This window comes from Bemisia tabaci, chromosome 6 (genome assembly GCF_918797505.1).
Source record: "Bemisia tabaci chromosome 6, PGI_BMITA_v3".
Taxonomy (NCBI): domain Eukaryota; kingdom Metazoa; phylum Arthropoda; class Insecta; order Hemiptera; family Aleyrodidae; genus Bemisia; species Bemisia tabaci.
In genome coordinates this window covers 25,039,956-25,065,664 of record NC_092798.1, presented here as the reverse complement: position 1 = coordinate 25,065,664, position 25,709 = coordinate 25,039,956, and the positions used below count along the sequence as shown (strand labels likewise).

Genomic DNA, 25,709 nt, shown 5'->3' with positions numbered 1-25,709 from the left:
ATAGGTTTAAATGGAGGAAAGACAATGCGGCCAATGCGAAACGGCACTGACGCCCTTGGGTCCGCCGATGGTGTGAGTATAACCTCAAAACAACGAGTTAAATAGGATCGGACGTTGCCTAGACGGTGCGCGTAAGCAGCGGGTGTTCTTAAAATAACGAATTTTAAAAATGCTGCCTGACTTGTCTGAGAATCGAACTTTATCTCGTTGCAGATAATCGTGTCGAGCCGAAGGAGGCAATATCTGAATTCTGTGCGTGTTCTGCAATCGAAGTATTCGCAAATCGTCAAGTTGCGAAACGCCCTTTGACAAAAGCTCGAGTAAAGGCGGTCCCGCGCCCGACCTTTCAACTTGGCATTCGTGTTGCTTCCAGCGCTTCCTTCATTTCGTAATTGAAATTGGCGCGTCTCTCAGAAAGAACTTGCCTCATTATAACTCTTCGCGGGTCCGTATGAAGGATTTCTCGTAAGTCCGATAGCGCAGATGTTGCCTTTTCATGGCGGATTCCGCTCGTAGCGCCGGGATGATATGAACACCCGCTTGATTTATGATTGGAAGCTGACAACCACGACGGATGCTCCACCGGGACGAAGATAAGGACAGCGTTGCCAATCATTGATTGGGAATTGCTCGATTTTTTTTAGCATTTTCTGCTTGAAATTTACAAGAAAAATACACCAAACTGAAAAAAAAATTACCAATTTTATTGGTAATCAATTCCCGGTAACTTTGCCATTTTATCTCGGTAATTCTACCACAGTCGATAAAAAATATTGGCGTTTTTACCGGGGTCCGGTAAAATTACCGAGAAAGTCAACAATTTTACCGAGATTTCTCGGTAAAATTACCAATTCCATAACTGGTAATTTTACCAAGAAAAAACTGAGATCAAATAGAACCCTGAATTCTTGGTAATTTTACCCTTTTCTTAGTAAATACACAGAGATTTTTTTTTTCAGTGTTAAATCAAGAACCAAGCCTCTTAATTTGAGCGGATTTCCTTTTGATTGAAGCAAAAATCCGATGGAATCGAGAGTATTTTTTCTTGTCAATGTTTTCAAGAGTCTGGACTCTAGATCCAATGTGTTTTTTTTTCTCCAGTGTATGTAACAAGGTGGTAAAATAGTGCTGGGTCCACACTACTTTGCGGTGAAAATAAGGCCAAAAAGTTCAAACAATTTTCAATGAGAGTCAAATTTTGAGCTCTAATGAGTACAATCATAAGACTGAAGGGGAAAAGTGTTCAGCTCATGCAGGTGCATTGGAATATTAAGCTGATGTTACGCTGAGAGATCTACAACGTTTTGTGTCTTTTTCGACCTTATGAAGACTGAACACTCTCCTCCCTTCGGTCTTATGGTTGTTCTCATTAGAGCTTTTTTCGACTCAAATTAAAATTTGTGAGCTTTTTGGCCTTGTCTTCCCCCGCAAAATCATGTGTACTCATAGCACTATTTTACCACCTGAAAATTTACTCAATACCCCTTTTTTTGCAAAGCCCACTGACTGGTGCGAAGTATTTTTGTAAGTGACTGTCGACCCCCGAGTGCAAATTCATAAAAAGACCGCTCACATTAGCGGAGTGTTTAGTGTCACGTTTTTCGTCGAGTTGGGTTACAATTTTGATTATCAGATTTCGACGGAAAATTCTAGGAGCTGCGAACTTCAAGTCACTATAACTTGTGTTGGTTTAAAATTTTTTGGCGTTTGTTCCAAATTTTTGGTAAAATTATCTTTTAAGTTTTAGCCCCAATAGGCTAAATTATGATGTTTTTTAGACTAAATTCTCTCATCTTGTAAAAAACCTCATCGATTAAAAAAATTTAATTTTTTTAATTTTCATTTTCGTATTATTTTTTAAGATTTTTGAAGACAATGCTTCCTCTATCGACAAGGAGGGTAAACCATTAAAATTGCAAGAAAATTCATGGAAGTGAGCAAATAGCATACAAATAACGCACTATGTGGCAACATTTGGAGCCATCTATCAGGAAAAGGAGTGCGTTTGAAGCTTTTCCCCGGAAGCACCGGACGAATACCGCGGTAGGAATAATTACCTCCGTCGGAAACTTGAGCTGAAACTTTCTGAAAATCTTTATGTTCGCTTTTTGCACTCGGCGAATTTCAAACGGTGCACCCACATTGTGGAGGTGTAGTGCCTTTCCAGCTATTTTGCTTTTGAAGTGTTGAAGTGCGGAGGTCACAAAAGCCTGAAATTAACTTTTACAGGAATGTTGCATTTTGCTAGGAGAATTCAGCTGTGAAAGGTCATATTCATACCTTAATTTCCGTTTAAAAACCAGCAAAAGGAAGGAAAAAACCCGACACGAAAGAACTACGCGAACGTTTTACGTGCAGCATGCATATTCACACTCGTAAAAACCGGTATGAGGGAGAGTGTACTGTATAAACAATAATTTTTTTTCTCTTTTTTTTTGGTCAAGCATAGATCATTTGCAATTCTAAAAAATATTACGTATCTCTCAGGTTCAAATACTCGAGTGTTTCTCGTTGATTTTTCAATAAGTGATTGACCCCCTCCATGTTATTTGCGATTCATTCGAAAGATAACCAATTTTGATGTTGAAATCAGACAAAAATAAATTTAATTGTTACAACCGCTCTTATTTGGCTCTAAAATATTGCATTATTGCAGAGCCGGATTAAGGGGGTGGCCACATGGGCCGCGACCCATGGCGGCAAATCTAAGGAGCGGCAAACATTTGCAATTTTTTTAAGTGTAGGTATAAAAAAAAATCGGATTTAAACAAAAAAAGAAAAAAAGTACAAACGAGAAAAGGCAACAAAATCTCTCATTTACTGAGAGTATGGTAATTTCTAATTTTGTCGTCTCTTAGTGATACAAGAGACAGTACCTTCAATTTTATTAGTCGAGTTAAGAGAAAAACCAACCACGCAATTAAATTTGGCTTAGAACGGCGCGACTTAGAGAGAAATGATAACGAGGATTTGAGATGAAAAGGAGAAGCCCTCGGCGCGGCGATCGGCATGTAACGCATATTAGCAACTACAAGACTGCACGAATACTTCTCGCATTGCATCAAACACAGTGCGGTCATTGCGGTCAGCGTGAAACGAATAGCGCCTACAAGACTGCGTGAATACTTCACGCATTGCGTCCAACACAGTGCGTTCAGCAGCGGTCGAACGCATAGCGCCTACAAGACTGTCTGAATACTTCACGCTTTGCGCCGAACATGGAAGGCCTTGTCCACACAGAGATAGGTTTACGAAACTTAACTTTCGCGCAAAGTTCCGTGAACTTTTGCTAGTAGTGTTGACAATAGTAATGTAGTCAATAGGAGAGGTCGGACAAAATTTGGAAACTTTAAATGCTTATAACTCCATTTATACAAAGTTTGAGGTTCTAAAAGTGGTTCCATTGGTTTTCTCGTAAAATTTTCCTCAAGTGGCACCCCTTGAACTTTAAAATGTGACGAAATAAACATCAAAATTCGCAGTTTGTGTCAAAAATTTCATGTTCGACCTCTCCAATTCGGTCGATCCAATGTGAGTTCATCTGCGTCCGCACTAACTCATGAGCCCTGTCCACAACGCATTTGTCCCATGCCCACGGCTCATGAGTCCAGCATACAGTTTGCACATAGTTCCTTTCCGTGAAATTAAAATACCGCTCTTCCATTTCACCAAAAGGAATCACTCACATTTTTACATCGTTTCTTATCCAGCTCATAAAGAGCACACCCCCATCTTCCCCACCCGCACATAGTTTGATGTATTTCTGCCAGACGGAACTGTATGCATTAAGACATGAGCCATGTGTCCCATAAGAATAAACGCACAACAGGGCTCACGTTAAAATGCACATAGTTCCGTTTCGTAGTAATACGTCCACATGAACTTCATCGGCGACCGGACGTTCGAACTTTCACCATCCGAAGACGATTACAAAAAAGAAACCGAGAAAATTCACCCGGGGAGGGCGGGTCTGCGTGGAAGCTCAGACAAAAGTCCCTTTTTTGTTCATGAAGTCATCCGACGGGTTGGGGCTAGGGACACGAGGGGGAAGTTTGTTTGTTGCTAGCAAATCGTTTTGTTAACGGTGGCGCCGCGCTGGGGGGGGGGGGGGGGGCGAGGGGGGTTTCGGAAGTGAGTTGTCGAGCCGGAGCTCAGAGCTGGATGCGAGTGGAGTGAGGATGAAAAATGGGAAAATGGGCCGTTGCGACGTGGCACAGTAGACGGCCCCGATAATTTCCCGGACATCGCTTCGCGAGAGCTCGGGGTGTCGGGGACATTCCACCCGCGCTGCGGCCCTGCGGCCACCACCGTGCTTTGATTTGGTTCTGCTCCAATTTGCCCCGCCGAGGAGCCAGGAGCCCTGGCTTCCGCACTTCCCGAAGAGAGAGCGGGCACATTGTTCTCCGTTCGGGAATGTCTGGTGGAAAGCGGGTGACACAGAAAACTCCGAGGATCAACTTTGAAGGAGTGGGTATAGACTTCGAACTTTCCCGCACGAAGGAACGTGTTACTAGGCTGCAAAATTGACTCAAATGAATATGATCGTCTAAAATTTTTGCCTGTAGCGAGCAAAAAAATCGGTGATTTTTTTCGGTTAGAAATTCCGGGGTAAAAATACAAATCGCGATTGTAATTTTCGCAACGTAGAAATGTGATGACATTATTCCGTTTTAGAAACGACGATTTGTCGCAGGCTGAAAGTCATAAATCAAGCATTTTGTCAGCACAGGAAGATGGTCTAAGTTAGACGATCTACTGAGAATTGTATGTTTTTGACAGAGATTTCTAGGTGTTTCATCACCACTTTGAATATGAGAGAGAGAGAGCGAGAGAGCTAATATTTACATACTTGCAGAATTTTTCCTGGAAAAATCAGGAGAATTCTCAAAATTTCAGTCTGATATAGAATTATTGACAATCTGCCACTGGGTTTTGTAATTTGCGGACTTAAGTTTGTCCGAACACAATGGTTACTCTTCAAGGAATGAGAGGTCGACCTAAAATGGTCGATCCCCTCAAATGTTGCTATTTTCACACGGTAATTAATTTGGCCTAATCAAAGAAATGAGGGCAAACAGCGCCTTGCACCACAGAGTTTGCTCTATTCCGTTTCCGAGTCTCTCCGTTGCGGAAAGTTTTCTGGAAAACAACCTGAAGCAAAGAAACTTAGACTCAAAACTGAAGAAATTGAATTTTGGTCTGAGAGCGCTTCCTTTTGTCTTCACTCACAATCAAAGGTGAGTCTCCTTTTGTGTTCCAGTTCGTTGCTATATCATCAGGATATACTTGCCAAGTATATTTCAGTTGAGCAGTCGAAATAAAGAAAGGTGTGTGACGTGTGTATGATGTGAAAGCTCTAAAATGCTTAAATCAAATATCATATTTATTCTCCCTGAATTGAGCATGATTTCCACCAAAAGTAATATATTCCCATGTGTGTTTATAGGTGCTCAATTTCTTCTATTGTTTTGTTTAAAATACCGTTTAAAATACCATTTAAAATCCTTATTGGATATTAAAGGACGAAACGGACTCCACAGAAGCAAAAGAACAGAGGGCGCTTGAGACTTCTATCCCGACGTACTGGGTTCGAATTCCGGTCAAGGCGATAAAATGGGAAACTATAAACTTCTCGCCTTGACCGCTGGATAGAGGTCAATCGCGCTGGAGTTCACGTCTAGTTAATTGGTCAACTTCCGGCGTGTAACATAGACTTTGCCCAATGACTTTTTTTTAAACTGAAATACATATTAGAAGAAGCAGAATTGACACGAAGGGGATAATGCAGTTACGCATATTCCTGTTTTTCCTTCAATTTTCGAGGTAGGCAAGAAATTTCCTACGTGCAGTAATAGTTGCCTACCCGAGGATATGTGTCTTGTGTTGCTTTTCCAAATCTTTCTTTGCAGTGAATGTGATGGAATCAGGTAGAAGGGCTACTAACCCTAATCTGACAAACTCAGATCTAGTGACTTGTAAATAAGTTAGATGAGGACACACTCGAAATCGGAAGAAAGTATAACAAAAATAGATAATTTATGAGGAGAAGGAGAAGAGGAAGAACGATTGGAGGAAGTAGAGGAAGGAGAAAATGATGAAGAAGAAGATGAAGAAAATAAGTAGAATAAAAAAGAAGTAAAATTCGAAGAACAAGAAAAATAGGGAGAGGAAGAATAGGAGGAACAAGAAGAGAGAGGTAGAGAAGGCCGAGAGGAAAAATTGGAAGAAGAAGCAGAAGCAGAAGAAAATGTAAAGAGGCAGCAGAACAATTTAATTTTCTTCATCCTTTTTGACAGACATAGAGAGAGGGAGAAAAAGAGGGCGTTTCCTCCCCCTCTCTATGTCTTTTTCCTCTTCTTCCTCTTCCTGCTCCCTCTTCTCTTATCATATTCCTTCCTCTTCACCTCTTTTTGTTGTTGCTCTCATTCTTCTTTATCATTTTCTTCTCCTTTTGATTTGAAAACCGTAGACTAAGATAGGTGGAAATTCAAATTGTTTAGTGCAACGAAAGAGCCGATTTGGAATGATGCGATTGCAAATCATTGCTATTTCAATTCCCTGTTCTAAAAAGTATTTGAATACAGAGAATCAACATTTTTAGCCTAGAATCGGATTTTTTACCGAACTGAACAATCAAAGTTTCCACCTCATGTTGCTAGGTCAAAACGTCTAAAGAAAAAAATTTTGGATTTTCGGACACTCTGGGTTTGTACATTAGAGGACTTATCTGTAACAATAGCGGATGTGAAAATAATTACCTTTTCGAAACACGCTTAAAAAACTGTTTTGTTCAAACAAAAATTTAATATGTTTGGCTCTGGCATAATGTACAGATCTCGAAGATCGCACCTCAAGTATTTTCTCAAAATTTTCTCGAAGCCAAAACAGTTTTTTGAATGTGCGTCGAAAAGGTAATTTTTCACATCCGCTATTGTTGCAGATAAGTCCTCATTTTGATTTTTGAACTTTTTTTTTTTTTTTTTTTTTTTTTTTTTTTTTTTTTTTTTGACATTTTGGCCCAGCACCCATCTTTGGGACCGTCGGCTCACGGCCTGGGGGCTCTATCAGTTTTTTTTGTTTCATAATTTTTAATTGAAATCGAAATTGACGTACCGTGAGGCGCTTTTCAGGGTTAACCTCGATGATGCCGCGGAGGAGGTTTTGACAGTCGGGCGGGACGAAATGGGGGATGTGGAAGACTCCTCGTTTGACCTTCTCGAGCAGCTGACGGAGGTTGTCGTCGTCGAACGGCAGGGCCCCGACGAGCAGCGCGTACAGGATCACCCCGCACGACCACACGTCCGCCTTTCGACCGTCGTACTTGTCCCCCTAAAAAAAAAAAAAAAAAAAAAAAAAAAAAAATGTAAATTAATCAATATAAATGAATCACACAACTTAATTCATGAATATTCACACGTCTGTAAGTTGGCCTAATGGTTGGCGTATGGTAGACCAATGGAGATGTTGCATGTGTGAGGAATTTATTTGAATATCAATTCCTATGTAAAAGTTCGCGAGAAACACGATGGTGTCACTGGTTTTCTCTGAAATCAACTCCCAAGCTCAAAAAAAGCTCTCAAGTTGAGGCCAAAACGGAGGGGATATCCCACGCTATCCTGAAAGTCCACCTCTACATCAAAACAAACTCTCCATGCAAAGATAGGGAGGCAAATACATTAGAAGTGTTGCCGTGTTTTCAATTTTAGAGTCCTCAAATGAAGTGGCAGCCCTGTCAATGTATTTGCTCCCTATCTTTGCATGGAGTTTGTCTTGATGTAGAGGTGGACTCTCAGGATAGCGAGGGATATTCCCTCTATTTTGGCCTCATTTGAGAGCTTTTTTTGAGCTTGGGAGATGATTTCAGAGAAAACCAGTGGCACCATCGGGTTTCTCGCGAACTTTTACATAAGAATCAACAGTCAAATCGCAAATTCCTCACACATGCAACATCGCCATTGGTCCTAGATTTGAATTCCAGTGGTGGCGACGAATTGTTATTAGATCGCGGTCGAGTAGATCTGCAGCAACACACTCTACCTACTTGTCCTCAATCCTTCACAATTTGAAAGTCTGGAGCATGGATGTGGACTAACCTAATGCGGTGGCTGTTGGTCTAACGACTGAGGCCAAAGTTAACCCAAACTAGAGCGGGAGTCCAAGCTCTTGCAATAAAACACAAAAATGAAGAAAAATTCAAGGGATCGCTGAAATTTATAAAGACATCGGCTCAAGTTTAAAAAGCTCAGGTTTGCGCTATTCCCTGGGTGATACATGTTAAAATATCGTCCATTCCCTCTTTCTTTCATTCTCTTTTTCCAGGATATTTGTTATGTCTATCACTCCCCATTGATAAATTCGTCAGTTGCGCCAGTCATAGAATTGTGTTTTGATTATTTCAGATTGTAAATCGGTAAACTATAAGAGAATTTGTCTTATCACCAGGTTTCTACGTCCAATTTTAACAATGTTATCGTCCCTTGAAAAAAAATCCTTTGATTTATTTCTTCCACATTATGAAGAAATGGTATTCTTTGTGTAGAAAAATGTATAAATTATACTTCCATGGCTCCCAAAAGAAAGGCCTCAATTTTTGAACGATCATATAAGGTTTTAACAAGCGAGGATATTATGAAGGGAGTCATGTTTTTCAAGAAGATATTCGGTATCCTTTTATAAAATTGAGTCATTTTTGATTTAGTTTGTTGAAAAGTTGTCTTAGTTCAAAGCTTTCCTAGCACTGAAAGCTTCAATTCGCAGCCTGTCTTCGCTGAAATTTTTATCACCCCTCTTAAAGCACTGCTCGACTGCTGCAGTCGCAACTAATGGGGACCGGGCGGGTTGCGTTTCATGTTTTGTAAATATTCATGTCGTTTGCTTTCCCAGCGATTTATTGCCTCGGAAATGAGTGCAAGTCAGCAATAAAGAGGAATTAGGGATTCACCACTGAATCGATTTCCTTTCAATTGCAACGTTGTCACATCATAGTTTGAGCTCCCTGACCGTGGGAAGTTTCAGAGCTTTCAAAGGTAACGTTACATGAGCAGTTTGAGGGCAATCATTGATTCATTTGATGCACTAAGTGGTTCGGAGACGGTAAATGTCATCATTTAAATTTTTTATTCATTTTTGAAGGAAAACTAGACGAATCATTTCAGCAGAATCCACCAGATGATTGTAGACGTTGCATCACTTCCTTCATAATTTATTTATCGTATAGAAAACCAAGCAACGCCCTCACTTGGAATTTACTCAGTATATTCTTTATAATCTAGGAAAAAATTGCAGAGAGGTTAAAGGCGTTGCACTGTGTAGTTTCCTGTTAAAAAAGTAGGACCATGAGATGAAGTGAGACAACGTTAAATACGGTTAGGCCGATTCAGGTTAAATCCTTCTCTTCGGAGTAAATACGCCTCATTGAATGCCATCGCTTAGACTGATTCTGGTTTGATACAAATGAAAATTTAGGGGGTTAGAGAGCTAGTATGATACAGTAAGGAGATAATTACCCTTATCACTTCGGGACAAGCGTAGTGAGGTGAGCCACAACTAGTTTCCAACATACTACCAGTCGGCTGCAAGGAAGCCATTCCGAAATCCGCTATTTTGATGTTGTTTTTCTCGTCTAATAAAAGGTTCTCAGGTTTTAGATCCCTATGACTGAAACATAAAACAAGCGGATCAAAACAATAGCATTTGGCGGGTGAAAAAGATGGAGAAACGATTAGAAACGAATTTAAAAAAGACATGGTGCTAGAGGCAATACCTCACGATTTTTGAGGGTGTAAGGACCATCGCGAGGAGAAAAACAAGGAAGTAATCCGCCTCTTCTTCTCATGTCTTTTTATCTTAACTTGGAGGCTTTACAAATCTGCTTGTATTTCCAGTTAAAAAATTTCATTTACGATAAGTTCTGCTCTGAATTATACAATTTTTATGCAGATTATCCTTAGTATACTGCGTGGCTGACCACAGGAAAAAGACACTAGTTTTGAGTGACTTCGATGCATTGATTTCCATTCTTTGATGGACGTCTTTCAATCAAAAGGAGTGACATAAGCCCTGCTATGCATGGAGTCTTTTGGGTCTTGAAACTCAGGTCACGATGAAGGTATAGTTCTTTTTTATTTAAATGCATTCAAATTGAATGAACGACCGTTTGTTACTACTTTGGACCATCGAGCTAGGATTAGCCTAAGAAAAAAGTAGCCTAATCGCCTCTCATCTTCCATTTTTTTGACAGTAAAAAAATTCTAAAAAGATATTGAGTAAGTATATCCTCCATATCAATCCAAGGAAAATATACAGAGAGTTTCGTAACGGCAATGACTTATTTACTTTCCCAAAAAAATAAAACACGAGATGAAATCAGGCAACGATAAATGCAATTAAGTTGATTTTGGTTAAACCCGTCGCTTCATTAAAATACTAGCGAGCCGGTTTCGTGAAAAATTTGAATTTCAATTTTTTGACCTATGTAACAAAAATAAGTTTCCTATACAAAAGTCTCCAAGCACACAGGTTTCCTCCAATGAGAACGGTCTCATCATTATTTGATATTTTTCGTGATCATCATATGCACAATACATTTCGCACAGCTGAAAAACGCTGTGAGATTATTGAAAAAATGCTTACAGCTAATGTGGCAAGACGTATTGCCGTGCGCATTTGAAACTGGTGCGCCTTCAATATGGTATCTATGCAACATAGACAATGGTTAAGTACGAATAGTTGTATCCATACATTGATATGAAAACTGCGCATCTACGAAAGCGCAAGCTTCCGTGCTTTTCTGCATTTACAGCTGTCTCCATTTCGTATATGATATGTTTCTCCTCCTGTAACTGCCCTGTGAGATACGTACTTGTAGTTTGTTGGCAATTAGGAGTCTAAACTTTTTAAAGATCATTTTATCAGAGGCTCAGAAATGTGTACTTCCGGATCCCTAATTTCGCGTGATTTTTATTAAATTATTCAATTTCAGAAACTTACCATATTGAGTGACTATGACAAAAGTCCAAGGCAGAAATAATTTGTCTAAAAAATCTTCGTGCTTCTTTAGGCGTTAGTCGACACTTTTTCACTAGATAATCGAATAGTTCGCCGCCAGAAACATGCTCTAATACCAAATATCTGCAACAATTAAAGCAATAATTTTTTTAAAGATTTATCTTTTATTTACTTAAAAAGCAAAAGAATATGATCAATTGAGCTTACATTTGACACCCTCTCTCTCTCGCTTTCTTTTAGGGAATAGACTTGGTACCCACACATTCAGGTTTGTGTGGAATTTTCAATGTATAAGTTGCTGATCTCATTTCCGCATTTCTCATATAAAATATTCATTCTCAGATATTGAAAAGATAACCTGCATTTAATATTATAATGAATTGGATTACATCTTGCAATAAGGAACCACTATCCCTGGCTCTCCCATAAAAGCACATATCTGCATAGGGAAACCAATGGCATGTATGTTGTTTCTAAAATGGGCCAGAAATAGTGGCTCCTTATTGCAAAATGTAATCCAATTTGTCTTCTTTTACGTACGACTAGGGCATAGCATTGTTTGTCAGGCCATCTAATACCGAGCAAATTAAATCATAATGGTCATGAAAGCAAATATGCGGTCAATATAAAGGACTCGTCAAATAAATAAAAACAAAAACAGCAATGAAATATTGAATCATCCTCAGGAGAAAGAGGCCCATCTCCTAGACGGTTGTCCAGGTGATCTTTTCCTGAAGGGTTGTTCAGCCAGACGAATTTTCGCTAGTCTCCCCTCATTCCTTCGGTCAACAACGTGCTCCAACCACATCTCTTTCCTCAAACTGGTCGCCACTTGGCAACATCTTGCATGCCACACGCATCCCTGACGGACTTGCTGGTCTCCCAAAGTATAGAATCCGCAATTTTTCTCAGAATAATGGATCACGGAAAAAATTAAATTGCTGATTTAACAATTCAATTGCTAAAAAAAGTGACTGCAATATTTCAACGTAGATTTCACAACACAAAAATGCTATACTTTAACAGCTTGCAATAGTGGTTAAAGTAGCATTTTTATGTTGTGAAATCTACGTTGAAATATTGCAGTCACTTTTTTTAGTGACTTAATTGTTAAATCAGCAATTTAATTTTTTCCGTATATTTGTAAGTGGACATACCATATTTGCGGTTTGTATTAAAATAGTATTTTAAAAGAAGAGAGCGGTTTGGAAATATGTTTACTTCCTTATCATATACATTGATAAATCAAGATTTGTGCAAATAAAAACATTGAAAGTACATCAAATTATAGTGTTTCGATTGCTTTTAGATCATCAGCCTTGAGTCTGCCATTTAACTTGGAAAAAAAAATAAAAAAAATCATTTTATTTACAAATAACAGACAAACTGTGCCAAAATTATAGTGCTACAGGTTGAATAGTAATTAATATTGAACTTTAATACTTACAAATATTTTTTATTCTCATAAACATCTGATAATCCTAACACATGGGGATGGTCTATTAGTTTCATAATGGCTATTTCTCGCTCCACCTGAAACAAAAATACAAAATCATGAATTTACCTTACATGAGTTAGATCACATCACTGAGTGCACCTAGCTTAATCATATTCCTAAGTATGATGATCGCTACAATGCATCTGCATCTGAAAAATGTGATCTCTGATTAGATTTTTCATAGTATTCATCTGGAAAAGAAAGAAACAAGCAATACTTTTAAAGAAAGGCAACTATCTCATTCTAGCATTTTCAGATCGGATACTCGCATGCTGTAGACTTTTCGTTTGTTCAAGAGCTTGTGTAAAACATGTCTAAACCTAAATTCCAAATCCTTTCATGGAGAAGCATTTTTTTAGTGTGCTATATTTTGAGTGTTTTCAAGTAATTCTTGGTTCCTCGTGTGTAAACGAGTAAATTCAAAGCACTAAATACATCCAAATAGCGACAAACGAATAGTAATATTATCCGAAAATGTATGGTAATTTAACATAGCGCAAAGCCAGGGAGGCGCCAACGGTATTTTCGCACACGCGGTCATGTGAGATCGAAACCAGCGCGCCTTCAATATTTTGCTATGCAACACGGACATTCGTCAAGCACGAACAGTTGCATCCTGCACTTCTTACACCGCAAAGCGGAGCTCAGAACTCCCACCGACTTCACTCCCGGCTGTTTCCACACGAGGTGAATGAACGCTGTATGGACTCTGGTGTAAGTGTAAATATCACTCCAATATTTTTAACAGAGTAATGTTACAGTAGCAAATGGACTAGAACAGAATAAATTAAACGACTTAGCTTGGGTTTCAATCCCTTTCATTAATAATCTTTCAGATAAAATAAAAAGGTCCACCAAGAACAAAGTGATGATAACATACAGCAATCAAAGAAATCTGGGTAACCTACTCATCAACACAGGTGAAAAAATAGACCCACTTAAAAAAAGCGGAGTGTATAAGATTATTTGTGAATGTGGAAAAATTTACATAGGTCAAACGGGACGCACAGTACAAAAAAGATTTCAAGAACATAAAAATAATGCAAACAATAATAGAAAAAATCATTCCTCAATATCAGACCACCTGAGAGACTCTAATTGCAACCCAGATAAGTGCAAGGTAAACCTAATTAAAGAGTGTAATAAAGGCAAAAAATTAAATGTACTCGAACAATTTATTAGAAATAGACCGTCATAAAAATAAAGAGCTCCTTAACACTCAATTAGAGAGCTATGTGACGACATTGACAACACCGCCAATCTTACTCAGTTCATACAAGAAGAATGTAGGGAAAACATCTGATAAGAAATTAGCTGATCGAGAGGACGAGAGCCGCGATAATAACTGCGCCGGCGCGGCTATCACGCCGGATTTTCGAACTTTTCAACAATGAGGCAGTCACCTGAAGATGGGCGGCCTGACCACCCGAAATGGCCATCGTGAATAGTAAATAAGTAAGTAATCGGTTTTGCCAAAAAAAGTTTTAAGTCTTTATAATTGAGAATAAATTAAGCCCCTTTGATTCCCTCAGAATTAGTTTACCTAAGGTTAATAGTTGATGTGATTGATAGAATTCCGAAGATTCGTTGGGTGACTTATCAAAGAATTTACTTTCGCCTGATTTGATATGCTCTCCGAGGGATCATGACAATGCATGATTAATAATCCCGGTCGAAAATTTTGGTGGTTAATTTTGGTTGATGACGAGGCCAAGTGAAACTGACAAGCCGAAGGGGTGGTGCGTGCTCCCTTCCATTGCAGCTCCGTTTCTACCCCGTCTTCCTTACCCTACAAACACCAAAGCAATAATTTTGCGCTCTAGCCTTCTTATCAGAGTTCCCTTTTTCTGTGTAAAATATTGCAAAGTAAACGCCGTTGTGCGACGTATAATAATGCGAGGTGTCGAAGACTCTGACGTGGCAGAACTCAGTTTCATTGTTCGGATAAAAGAGGAGGGAATGAAAGGAAAAGCCATAGCGTTTCCTTGCAATATCAATGAAAGAAACAGATCAAGTCGAATGACTCGGTGAACAACTCGGAGATTTCAGGATAGTAGATGGAAATCTCTTCCGTTCTTGAATAGGATTTCGACATTCAGTGCCCTATGATGCAGAAATTTTAGGAATTTTTTCCTACTGATTAAATTAAGTCGCGTCGTAAAAGCTCGGAAATGGATGTAACTGCCCTATTAAGATATTGGTAAAATCTCCTGAAGCTAAATTAGACTAAGCAACAAACTTTCAGAAATTGATTCAAAGGAGTAAAAAAAGCGTGCCGAATATCCTAAATCCAAAATATTAGTTAAAATAAGGCAAGGAGTTTCGTAGGCCAAAAAAAGAGAGAAAGATGTACATCCGATGTATTAAAATCAATTAATGAATCGGAAAGTGCATGATGGTCGATACAATCGACACGATAATATTCAAGATACTCACATTCGACCGAATGTCACTTTTTTCAAAATAGAGATCAAAGAAGACGGACCTACGTCCTTGGTCCATATATAAATATATATAAAAAAAAAATCGAGGATTTTGAGGACCTGTGTGGATGTAACTTAGATAATATTTTCTAGCCTCTCTAGTAATTTGCCGAATTGCTAAAGAGAACAAATGAAAACCCTTCGTATTCTTCCTAGGTGCAACCTCAATCCTTATCTTAAAGACTTATCCCGTCTCAAATCGAAGTTTCTAGTGGCAAGCATTAATGTCTGCGAAATTTCTGGAAGCCTAAGCAACTATTTTTGACGCTATCCCACACAATGCTTTTCATGCTTTGTCTTGTGTGGATAGGCGCACTCACTCATTGTCTATCACGCTCTTAATGCAAAACCTCGACTACTTTGAATCTACCGCAGCTTTTCTTCAATAACACGCTTTCGTTGTTCTCGTCAAAGTCGCAAAAATCCACATGAAAAATCCGAAAGTCATTTGTCAAAGTTTCAGGCTTTGATTACAGAAGCTCGCTGAAAACCGACCCCGCCACTCTTGTCGTCTCAATACGCTTTGTGAAAAAAGAGAGCTTAATAAAGGGAGACGCACATTTCCTTACTCACACTGTAAAATATCAAGCGATGATGAAGCGCCAAATAATGAGTCGTCTCGCTAATCCGCGCGGTTGCCAAGTAGTTCAGAAAATAGATATTTCACCGAATCTCACAGTCATATTCAAAAGAGACATTGCAACCACTCTGATTGGCAAGAGTCCAAGGTTGCTAAATTGCACGAGGGATTGGCGATTTTAATGGGGAAATATGTGGATTTTTCGACCATTTGGCAAGCGCGCCAGTGACTTCACCGCGCTGAGGGGTGGATCTCGCGTAAGGGAGCGTCAAAGCACGGCTTGGTGGCGAATCGGCAAGTTTTAATTATTCATATTTTCAAGCTTTCTTGACTCCTACACATCAGGGATGCAAAGGGGTAAAGTGCTTCGGGCGGGGGTGGGCGCGGGGGAGGAGGTGAGTTTGAAACTGATACTTTCCCCCATTCGAGTGGATCATCGGGGGTGCGATTGTGGGCTTGTGGAATGAGAGCGCCCGGGGGTTAGGCATCCCCGGAATGTCCGTGTCACTCCCGCGGATGCCAAGTCGAAGGAGCTGCCATAAATTTGAGAGACGTGGATCAAAGAAATCCCATCGAGGGTATTCTCTGTAGGTATACTCACGCTCAGCCGAGGAAATTCGGAGAAGATAAGAACTATGAAAAAAAAAAAAAACTAACTTTACATGCGGCATTTTACTTGGATCTCCCTTATTTTCATCTTTTAGGATAATGAACTTCGTCAGAATTGGCTGCAGGTGCTTAGACACAAAGCCATAAAACAACAGAAAAAAAAAAAAAAAAAAAAAAAAAAAAAAAAAAAACTTCGTCAGAAATAATAGGTTGGTTTTCGGAGTACACTTTTCAGTTTGTCACTTTGGAGCCTGTTTTACCCCCAGAACCCCGAGTGTTACAATATATGAGGAGTAAAATTCACTCCGTAAGAGCAAGTTCACTCTACGTAAAAAATAGATTTTACTCCGGACTCACATTATCTACTGGATTAGTTGTCTGTTGAAACGTAGGTATGCAAGGCCGGATTCACCTACTTGCCGCCCATGGGCCGCCTGTATTTTGCCGCCCCCTTCTCATTCATTTTGAAACTTGATAAGAACCATCAAGTGAACGTGCCAGCGGGGGAGGGGTGCATAAGACTTATTTACTCGTGTTGAACACATTTTTTGGGGAAAGCCCTGTCAACACTACCAGCAAGTGTTCACGGAACTTTGCGCGAAAGTTAAGTTCCGTAAACCTATCTCTGTGTGGACAAGGCCTTCCATGTTTGGCGCAATGCGTGAAGTATTCATGCATCCTTGTAGGCGCTATCCGTTTCACGCTGACCGCAATGAACGCACTGTGTTTGATGCAATGCGAGAAGTATTCGTGCAGTCTTGTAGGCGCTAATATTTGTTACATGCCGATCGCCGCGCCGAGAGCATCTCCTTTTCATCTCAAGTCCTCGTTATTATTTCTCTCTAAGTCGCGCCGTCCCAGGCCAAATTGCGTGTTAGGTTTCTCTCTTAACTCGACTAATTGAAGGTACTGTCTCTTGTATCACTAAGAGACGACAAAATTAGAAATTACTATACTCTCAGTAAATGAGAGATTTTGTCGCCTTTTCTCGTTTGTAATTTTTTTTTCTGAATCCGATTTTTTTATACACCTATACTTAAAAAATTGCAAATTTTTGCCGCCCCTTAGATTTGCTGCCATGGGCCGCGGCCCATGTGGCCACCCCCTTAATCCGACCCTGTAGGTATGCTCTTCCTCACTGTTGCGAGCAGAACTCAGCTCTCGGCTCCCGCCTCTAGAGAGGTGGCGCGAAATTTGAATGTCAACACTTTTGCGATCTTGGCCGAAAACATAAATATGACCATCTGCTGTTGATGAAAACGAAAACATTCAGTGCAAGAAAATTCTTTAAGAGTGAAAATTCATTTGCAACTAGTGAGATAGCTGTTTGTTCATTTTTATCAACAGCGGACGGTCATATTCGTTTTCGGTCAAGGCAAGTTGTTGAAAATCTTTCGCGCCAAAGTTCCAGCAGCGGGGGCCGAGAGCCGAGTTCGGGCTGATTGGATCTGGCAGAACATGAACGATGTCTACGGACACTAAAAATTGTCGAAAGTTGGCTGAAGGTGCTAGACACGAAGCCATTAAACCAGCAGAAAAAAAAGAAGAAAAAAAAACCCGTTCCCTCAGATTTCTAAATTGACTTTTGAGGCTACTGCCGGCCAGGTTGGCCTAGTGGCTAGTGCGTCTGACTAATGCGGCCAATAGGCCCCGGGTTCGAATCCCGGTAGTGGCGACATATTTTCATGGAACTGACGAGTGGATCTGCAGAAACAACTTCCACTCGGCCTTAAACCCTGAAAATTTGAAAGCCTGGAGCATGGATGTGCCTAAATCCCATGATGTCTAAGGACAATAAATACTGTCTATCGATGGCTGTAGGTTCCAACGGAATATAAGCCACTAAACCAGCAAAAAAAAAAAAAAAAAAAAAAAAAAAAAAAAACTTTTGAGGCTATGTTTACATGTTGAATCAATAGATATCGAAACAATTGCACCTGTTTGATGTATCGAATACGATATATTGTTGTCAACCAAACGATACGTCGAACCTCTATCGAATACAATCCATTTCCCGCGGAAATCCTCAACGAGGCAACGGAGGACAATTTGAGCGTCATTAGCGCGTTAACCCTTTTCCGTGCGCCGAGGAAGAGCTAGTTATGCAATACCACGACGCAACCCCAGCGGTGGGGTCAAGGGTGAGCGGGGAAGGGGCGGAGGTTAAGTCGCCTCCAGGGCCCCGCAGCGGAGGGGGGCACTGAGAGGAGGGCGCTGGATACCAGCGATAATCCCTGGTTTTACGCTTCAAGGTTGCAGTTGTAAGGACTCTCACTTTTGTCAAGAGAGTAAAGATGTCTCGCTTGGAGGATAGTCGGAGTGTTATCTGGAAAGTCATCCTTACCTCTGTTGGGTCTTAAGCTCGAAATAAAAAGGGGACCGAGATGGATCCCTCAGCCGGGAAAATCGCTGCGTTGTTATCAGTGTGTGCATTCTTTTACAGGACTTTCTCTCTGTAACGACTAGCGTTTTAACGAGCACTGGAAAAAAAACACATTGGATCTAGAGTCTAGACTCTTGAAAGCATTGACAAGAAAAAATATTCTTGATTCAATCGGATTTTTGCTTGAATCAAAACAAAATCCGCTTAAATTAAAAGGCTTGGTTCTTGATTTAAGCTATATTCTGATTGAATCAAGAGTACTTTTTCTTGTCGAATTTTTTAAGAGTCTGGACTCTCTAGATCCAATAAGTTTTGTTTTTCCAGTGAGAGTCTCTCTGTAACGAGGAAATCGGTCGGTCCGCTGAACTTTCTACATTAAATATCGACTAAAGCTAAAACGAGAATCTCTCTATATCGAGAAAATCGGTCGGTCCCTTGAGTTCTCGTTACAGAGAGAAGGTACGGTACTCTTATTTAAAGTGAGAAGTCATGAAGTCACTTTACATTATTTTGACTGTCGCAGTTTTCAGATATAAGAAGAGTGGCTCCTTGTAAACAAATAACAATTGAAATTTTCGTTTTAGTTATTGATATTTTGAGTTTTTCCCTCTTTTGGCGCGTATACGTAGTATACCGCCTTTGCGATCGTTTCGAACCCTACTCGATACAATAACCGAGTCCCTTAGTTCCTTACCGAAAAGTGACTACCGCGAACTTCTGAGATTTTCCAAAGCGTGTAAAAAGTTTATTTATCCATCAATAATTATGATTTAAAGTTGTTTCTCATTCTGGGGCTCATTAGTTTATGTGCAGTGAATACCAAGAGTCTACGTTACTTGGTTTTTTCAAAAAAAGCCTAAGAATGCGACGCGCTGATTTAAATTATGCATATATAAGCAGAATCAAGCGAATTGATTCGAGGATGGCTGAGCAGGTCGGCACTCTCGAAATGAGAATTTAACTCCTCCGTTTTGTTCAAAACGTTGCTTTGACAGATCTGTAACCTCGGTTATAATTTCCAAAAGTTGGTACCCGTGCTCTGATAGTGCAATCTGTGTAAGTGCAATCTGTGATGAGCCTCGAGACTCAATAGACCATTAGCTAAACGTGGCTCATACAGGAATCCACTTACCCCTCTCTTTCCCACGCTCCTGCTCACTGCGTCGGCGTCTCGACGAACAATAGCTAATGACGGTTGCCAAGCGATGCCGGGATCCTCAGCCCGTAGTCCAGGTTCTTATGTACTCCCGTGGAACGGTAAGTGAAGCAAGTGTGGAAAGTATCTTAATCTCTTCATTTCGATGCGTTAAAAAAGAATTTCGATGTTGTCAAGCTCAATTTTGCGTCTAACCCCCCAAAATCAAGATGGCGGCCAAAATGGGGGCTCGGGGGGTGAAAATTATGGAATTTGATTTTGATGTCATGATTGGGGTCAATTCTTATGTAATTTTGGTCGTAGAATCCGAATTTGAGGTCCAAAATACTCTCCGACCCAAAGGAATGCCCCAAATCCAAGATGGCCGCCAAAATCTCCAAGATAGGGTCAAAACTGCGATACGTATGTAAAAGTGCCAAGTAGGGTGTCCTTGGTAGGGTTCTTTGGGTCGGAGATTTCACCTATGATATCAAAAACTTACCACGGATCCATTGAAGCCCAAAAAAATCAAAATGGCGGCCAAAAGGGCTGCCGTTGCGGGGTGAAATATTTTGTTGACGCAAATATCGTCGAATGAGGTGTCACTGAATAGGTTTTTTGGGTCGTAGATTCCAAAAATGAGGTCCAAGTAACAAAATAAGCTGATAGAAGTTCTCCAAAAGCCAAAATGGCGGCCATAATGGCTGCCGCCCAGGCATTGAACGCGTTTGAACAGTAGGGTGTCCCATTTTGGACGTTACAAAAAAAAATTGCGAAATCCAACAGAGATACCTGCCAAAAAGTTGTCCCATAGTTAGAAAAAAAAGCACAAAAAAATCTCAGGGTCGTAGCTAAAGTTTGAGTGGTCCCGCAAGGTACTTAAGATGTTTCACCGATTCCTCATCTTGGCAATCTTGGCGATCTTGCAGATTTTTTTTCGGTAAATGCAATCGAGGTAAAAAGTCGCAAATGCGGATAATGAGACTTCTGATACTATATTTTAAGAGAAAAATAACGGTTTGGACCCACGAGGATCAGAATCCCTCGTTCTTAGCTCTCAAAATGCAAAAATCAGCGATTTTAGCATTTTGTAGTCAAACCGCTGCTCGACCGTCGCTCGACTTAAATATCGCGGCATTTGACGCGCTGTTTCACAATGATCCCATTGTAGGAGTAAAAAGTCCTCCAAGTATGTTCATTAGAGGTGTAAGAGGGTCACTTTGGCCAATTTTTGTTGCTTTTAAACATTGAGCTCATTGTTTAAAATGTTTTTTGCTTTGTTAATATAATTTTCCTGTTTTTCATCATTTTTTAAAATGGTTTAAAAAGGGCGACTCATCTTACACCAAAATTGAACTCCTTTGGCGAACAATATACGTAGATGGTCAAATACTTCCACTAAAACAGTTTTTTGGATTCAAAGCCTCCCAAAAAAGCCGATGTTGCCATATTTTATCCCCGGAAAACACAAAAAACCGAGTACCTATTTCAGTATTTGGAGGCTGTTCCTCACCGAGCTCATTGAGCAAATTTCAGCAAACCTTGAATTTTCATACGTTATGACCAGATTACTAGTGATTATGTACATGTGTTTATCTATACAGCCTCCCACCGCGGCGCGACGTTGCCACATACCATCGATAAAATTCGATAGAAATCCGCGTTTCCTTAAATTTGAGCCATTTTTTCGGATCTTGCACATGGAATACTTACGTAAAACTTAAAATGCAGTATTCAGAGATGGAAGGGGATCATGCCTTGTGGCAATATTCATTATTTTAAGATCCTGCGCTTATTGACGACCCATTTCTTACGAATTCTAAGCATGATGTTTGTGATGTCTCCAAATCTTAGGGAGTGCAAACTCCTTGAAGGACTTTGGGAGGGTAGAGGAATTTCCACTTTGCGGTTTGAGAAAAAAATGGGGAAATTACGAGGCAGCATTCTTAGCAATCGGTACCCGTCCAAAAGGACGGGGGTGGGGGGGGGGGAGGGCTAGGTTTAAGGGTGGGCAAAAATTCAGCATTTAGAACCCGTGTTTTTGAAATGTGGCACTGTTTCTTTTTGGTCCTCAGATCTCGGTCAATGTTTGAAAGTCGCATCCTCGTGCTGCACAACATCATGACTAGAAATCGTAGGAAATGGGTCGTCTATAAGCGCAGGGTCTTAAAATAATAGATATTGGCACAAGGTATGATCCCCCTCTATCTCCACGGAAAAAACGAGTTTAGGGTTGGGACTTGCGGGGCAGGGCCGGCCCTACACCCGGGGTAGGTAAAATTGCTTCACCTAAACATCGAAGGGGCAGGCCCATGCTGAAGTTAAGTTTCAGCCCTACCTGCCTCAGGGCCTAGTCCTACCTGAGGCGGGGCCGAGCACTAACCACATAGGGCTGGGCCCTGCAGAAGGTAGGGCTGGGTCCTGAAGAAGGCAGGGCTGGACCCTGCAATGCGGGAAGGGTCGGACCCCCTAAAAAAGAATTCGAGGATGTTACTCTACTTATACGAGCATATTTAGCGCGCTCTATGCACTGTTCTATGAAGTACTCACACAAAATCGGAGGGACTGTATTTTGGATATTTCAGTTTGAACATTGAATGCAAGGAAATAGTAAATTTTAAAAAAGCCTGAATTACGGCCATTTAAATAATTCTTAGCTCAATTTCGATGGCATATTCAGAATCTACATGAAAAAGTGGTCTAGAAATACTCTTTCAAAGCATGATGGATTGATAATGAGTCTCGCTATGGAGAGTCAAAGAGAGGAGAGTCGAGAAAATGAGAATCGCTAAAACGGGCTGTTTTGAATACCGCTAAAATTCACCCCATCTTTGGGGGTCGATATCTCGCGAACGGGGCGTCAGATGGGAAAACCCTTCAAAATTGGTTTCTTAATATGATATAAAGACCCCGTACACCAATATTCAGCCAAATCAGAAGGGGTCGAGTTTCGAGCTTGGTTGCGTTGACGTGGAATGACCCATATGTATTCCATGTGCAAGATCCGAAAAAATGGCTCAAATTTAAGGAAACGCGGATTTCTATCGAATTTTATCGATGGTATGTGGCAACGTCGCGCCGCGGTGGGAGGCTGTATAGATAAACACATGTACATAATCACTAGTAATCTGGTCATAACGTATGAAAATTCAAGGTTTGCTGAAATTTGCTCAATGAGCTCGGTGAGGAACAGCCTCCAAATACTGAAATAGGTACTCGGTTTTTTGTGTTTTCCGGGGATAAAATATGGCAACATCGGCTTTTTTGGGAGGCTTTGAATCCAAAAACTGTTTTAGTGGAAGTATTTGACCATCTACGTATATTGTTCGCCAAAGGAGTTCAATTTTGGTGTAAGATGAGTCGCCCTTTTTAAACCATTTTAAAAAATGATGAAAAACAGGAAAATTATATTAACAAAGCAAAAAACATTTTAAACAATGAGCTCAATGTTTAAAAGCAACAAAAATTGGCCAAAGTGACCCTCTTACACCTCTAATGAACATACTTGGAGGACTTTTTACTCCTACAATGGGATCATTGTGAAACAGCGCGTCAAATGCCGCGATATTTAAGTCGAGCGACGGTCGAGCAGCGGTTTGACTACAAAATGCTAAAATCGCTGATTTTTGCATTTTGAGAGCTAAGAACGAGGGATTCTGATCCTCGTGGGTCCAAACCGTTATTTTTCTCTTAAAATATAGTATCAGAAGTCTCATTATCCGCATTTGCGACTTTTTACCTCGATTGCATTTACCGAAAAAAAATCTGCAAGATCGCCAAGATTGCCAAGATGAGGAATCGGTGAAACATCTTAAGTACCTTGCGGGACCACTCAAACTTTAGCTACGACCCTGAGATTTTTTTGTGCTTTTTTTTCTAACTATGGGACAACTTTTTGGCAGGTATCTCTGTTGGATTTCGCAATTTTTTTTTGTAACGTCCAAAATGGGACACCCTACTGTTCAAACGCGTTCAATGCCTGGGCGGCAGCCATTATGGCCGCCATTTTGGCTTTTGGAGAACTTCTATCAGCTTATTTTGTTACTTGGACCTCATTTTTGGAATCTACGACCCAAAAAACCTATTCAGTGACACCTCATTCGACGATATTTGCGTCAACAAAATATTTCACCCCGCAACGGCAGCCCTTTTGGCCGCCATTTTGATTTTTTTGGGCTTCAATGGATCCGTGGTAAGTTTTTGATATCATAGGTGAAATCTCCGACCCAAAGAACCCTACCAAGGACACCCTACTTGGCACTTTTACATACGTATCGCAGTTTTGACCCTATCTTGGAGATTTTGGCGGCCATCTTGGATTTGGGGCATCCCTTTGGGTCGGAGAGTATTTTGGACCTCAAATTCGGATTCTACGACCAAAATTACATAAGAATTGACCCCAATCATGACATCAAAATCAAATTCCATAATTTTCACCCCCCGAGCCCCCATTTTGGCCGCCATCTTGATTTTGGGGGGTTAGACGCAAAATTGAGCTTGACAACATCGAAATTCTTTTTTAACGCATCGAAATGAAGAGATTAAGATACTTTCCACACTTGCTTCACTTACCGTTCCACGGGAAGCTTTTTTTGAACATAAGAACCTGGACTACCGGATCCAAGTATAAAATTGGTGATGTATTACTTCGCCACTTCGTCGCATTCCTTTCCGATTTCCAACCGTATAGAGTCAATCCACCGTTGAAACAGCAAATGATGAATAGGAGTCACGAGAAACCATGAGTGTCATATGAAAGCGTGCTATAATCGGGTCATGTACTGCGTAAAGCAAGAATTGCACCGTCTGATTACTTTGCTCTCATTGGTTATCCCTTATGTACGTCATGATTGATTGCCTCCGCATTTACCCCATTTTATCGGTTGGTGTGCTCATCTTCTTAGAGTTTGTCTATACTTCTTCGCCGTTGCCTAGTTCCCGATTTCACTGCTATGTCTGTCCGCCATTTTTGCGAGTAGATTCCGAGCTTCGTTTTTCGAGTCCTGTTCTTTTCTTTTGCGTGATTTTCATCGTTTTATTGAAAGTTTCAAGTGTGCATCTGTCTTCCTGCACATCCAGCAACATCCACGGTAAGATTTTTTTATATTTACTGCTGTATTTATCATCCACAGTTCGTCTTATACATGGCTCTTTGTCTACAAGGGAATTCAGCCCACTATGGCATCAGAGTAGTGCTATTGCATCAATAAGTGAACATGTGATTCTCATTACCTTCAATCCACCGGGCAATATCACCTTGAATGAAGAATCAAAATTTTTCATCATCTTATTTATTTAATGTGACAATTAGACCAAAGTCCCGTAACCCCTTCTTGGAAGGAAGCCCATTTGGTTCACGTCACTAATTACTGAACATATCAATATTGGGGCTATTTTCAATCTAAGTGATGGATCATGCTGTATACTTTGGAAATTTTGATACAAGTTTCTATCATGGGGTTAAGTGAAACTTATTCGAAACATACATGTCAGTACTAGGTTTGTATATCAATTATACCACAGTAAACAACCAGACTTGATCAATACCATTGTTGAGGTATCGTTTTAGATGCATTGTTAATCTCAGCCGACTTAAAAGTACGAAATTGCATGATGCCATCATGAGTATGACAAAAAAGTAGACATCCAGCCGCTATTCCAGCAATTGCGTTGTTGCGGTTAAGCCAGTTGTGTAGCGATGCCCAGAGCTCACTGGTTCACTGGCCAACTCGTCAGTCTCACAGTTGCTCAGCGCACCATCACATAGTATTGAATCATTGTGACCGTTTAATTTTAATTTCATCTATTCAATAATTTTCTTAAGTAAGACATATGAATTGATTCTTCCAAAACCTTTGATGATTTTCCAAATAAAACTCCTCCTGCATTATTTGTTATCGGCAGCATGTAGGTAATATAATGGATGGCATTTAACATTGTATTTTTCAATCCTCTATCAACAAGCCATAAGTTTTTCTTCATATCTAATTTTTCCCCAATGCTTTGAAGATGAG

General features: G+C 40.3%; 1 protein-coding gene across 1 annotated transcript in view; it reads right to left on the bottom strand.

Annotated features, from left to right (window-relative positions):
• sff (sugar-free frosting) overlaps window positions 1-25,709 on the bottom strand; it is a 133,594-nt gene that overhangs the window by 35,313 nt on the left and 72,572 nt on the right. Inside the window, exons 3-6 of the mRNA XM_019059283.2 lie at window positions 12,455-12,540; window positions 10,990-11,130; window positions 9,507-9,657; window positions 7,114-7,329 (exon numbers count right to left, since the gene is read on the bottom strand). Coding sequence (XP_018914828.1) covers window positions 7,114-7,329; window positions 9,507-9,657; window positions 10,990-11,130; window positions 12,455-12,540 — 594 coding nt within the window. The remainder of the gene's footprint in view (window positions 1-7,113; window positions 7,330-9,506; window positions 9,658-10,989; window positions 11,131-12,454; window positions 12,541-25,709) is intronic.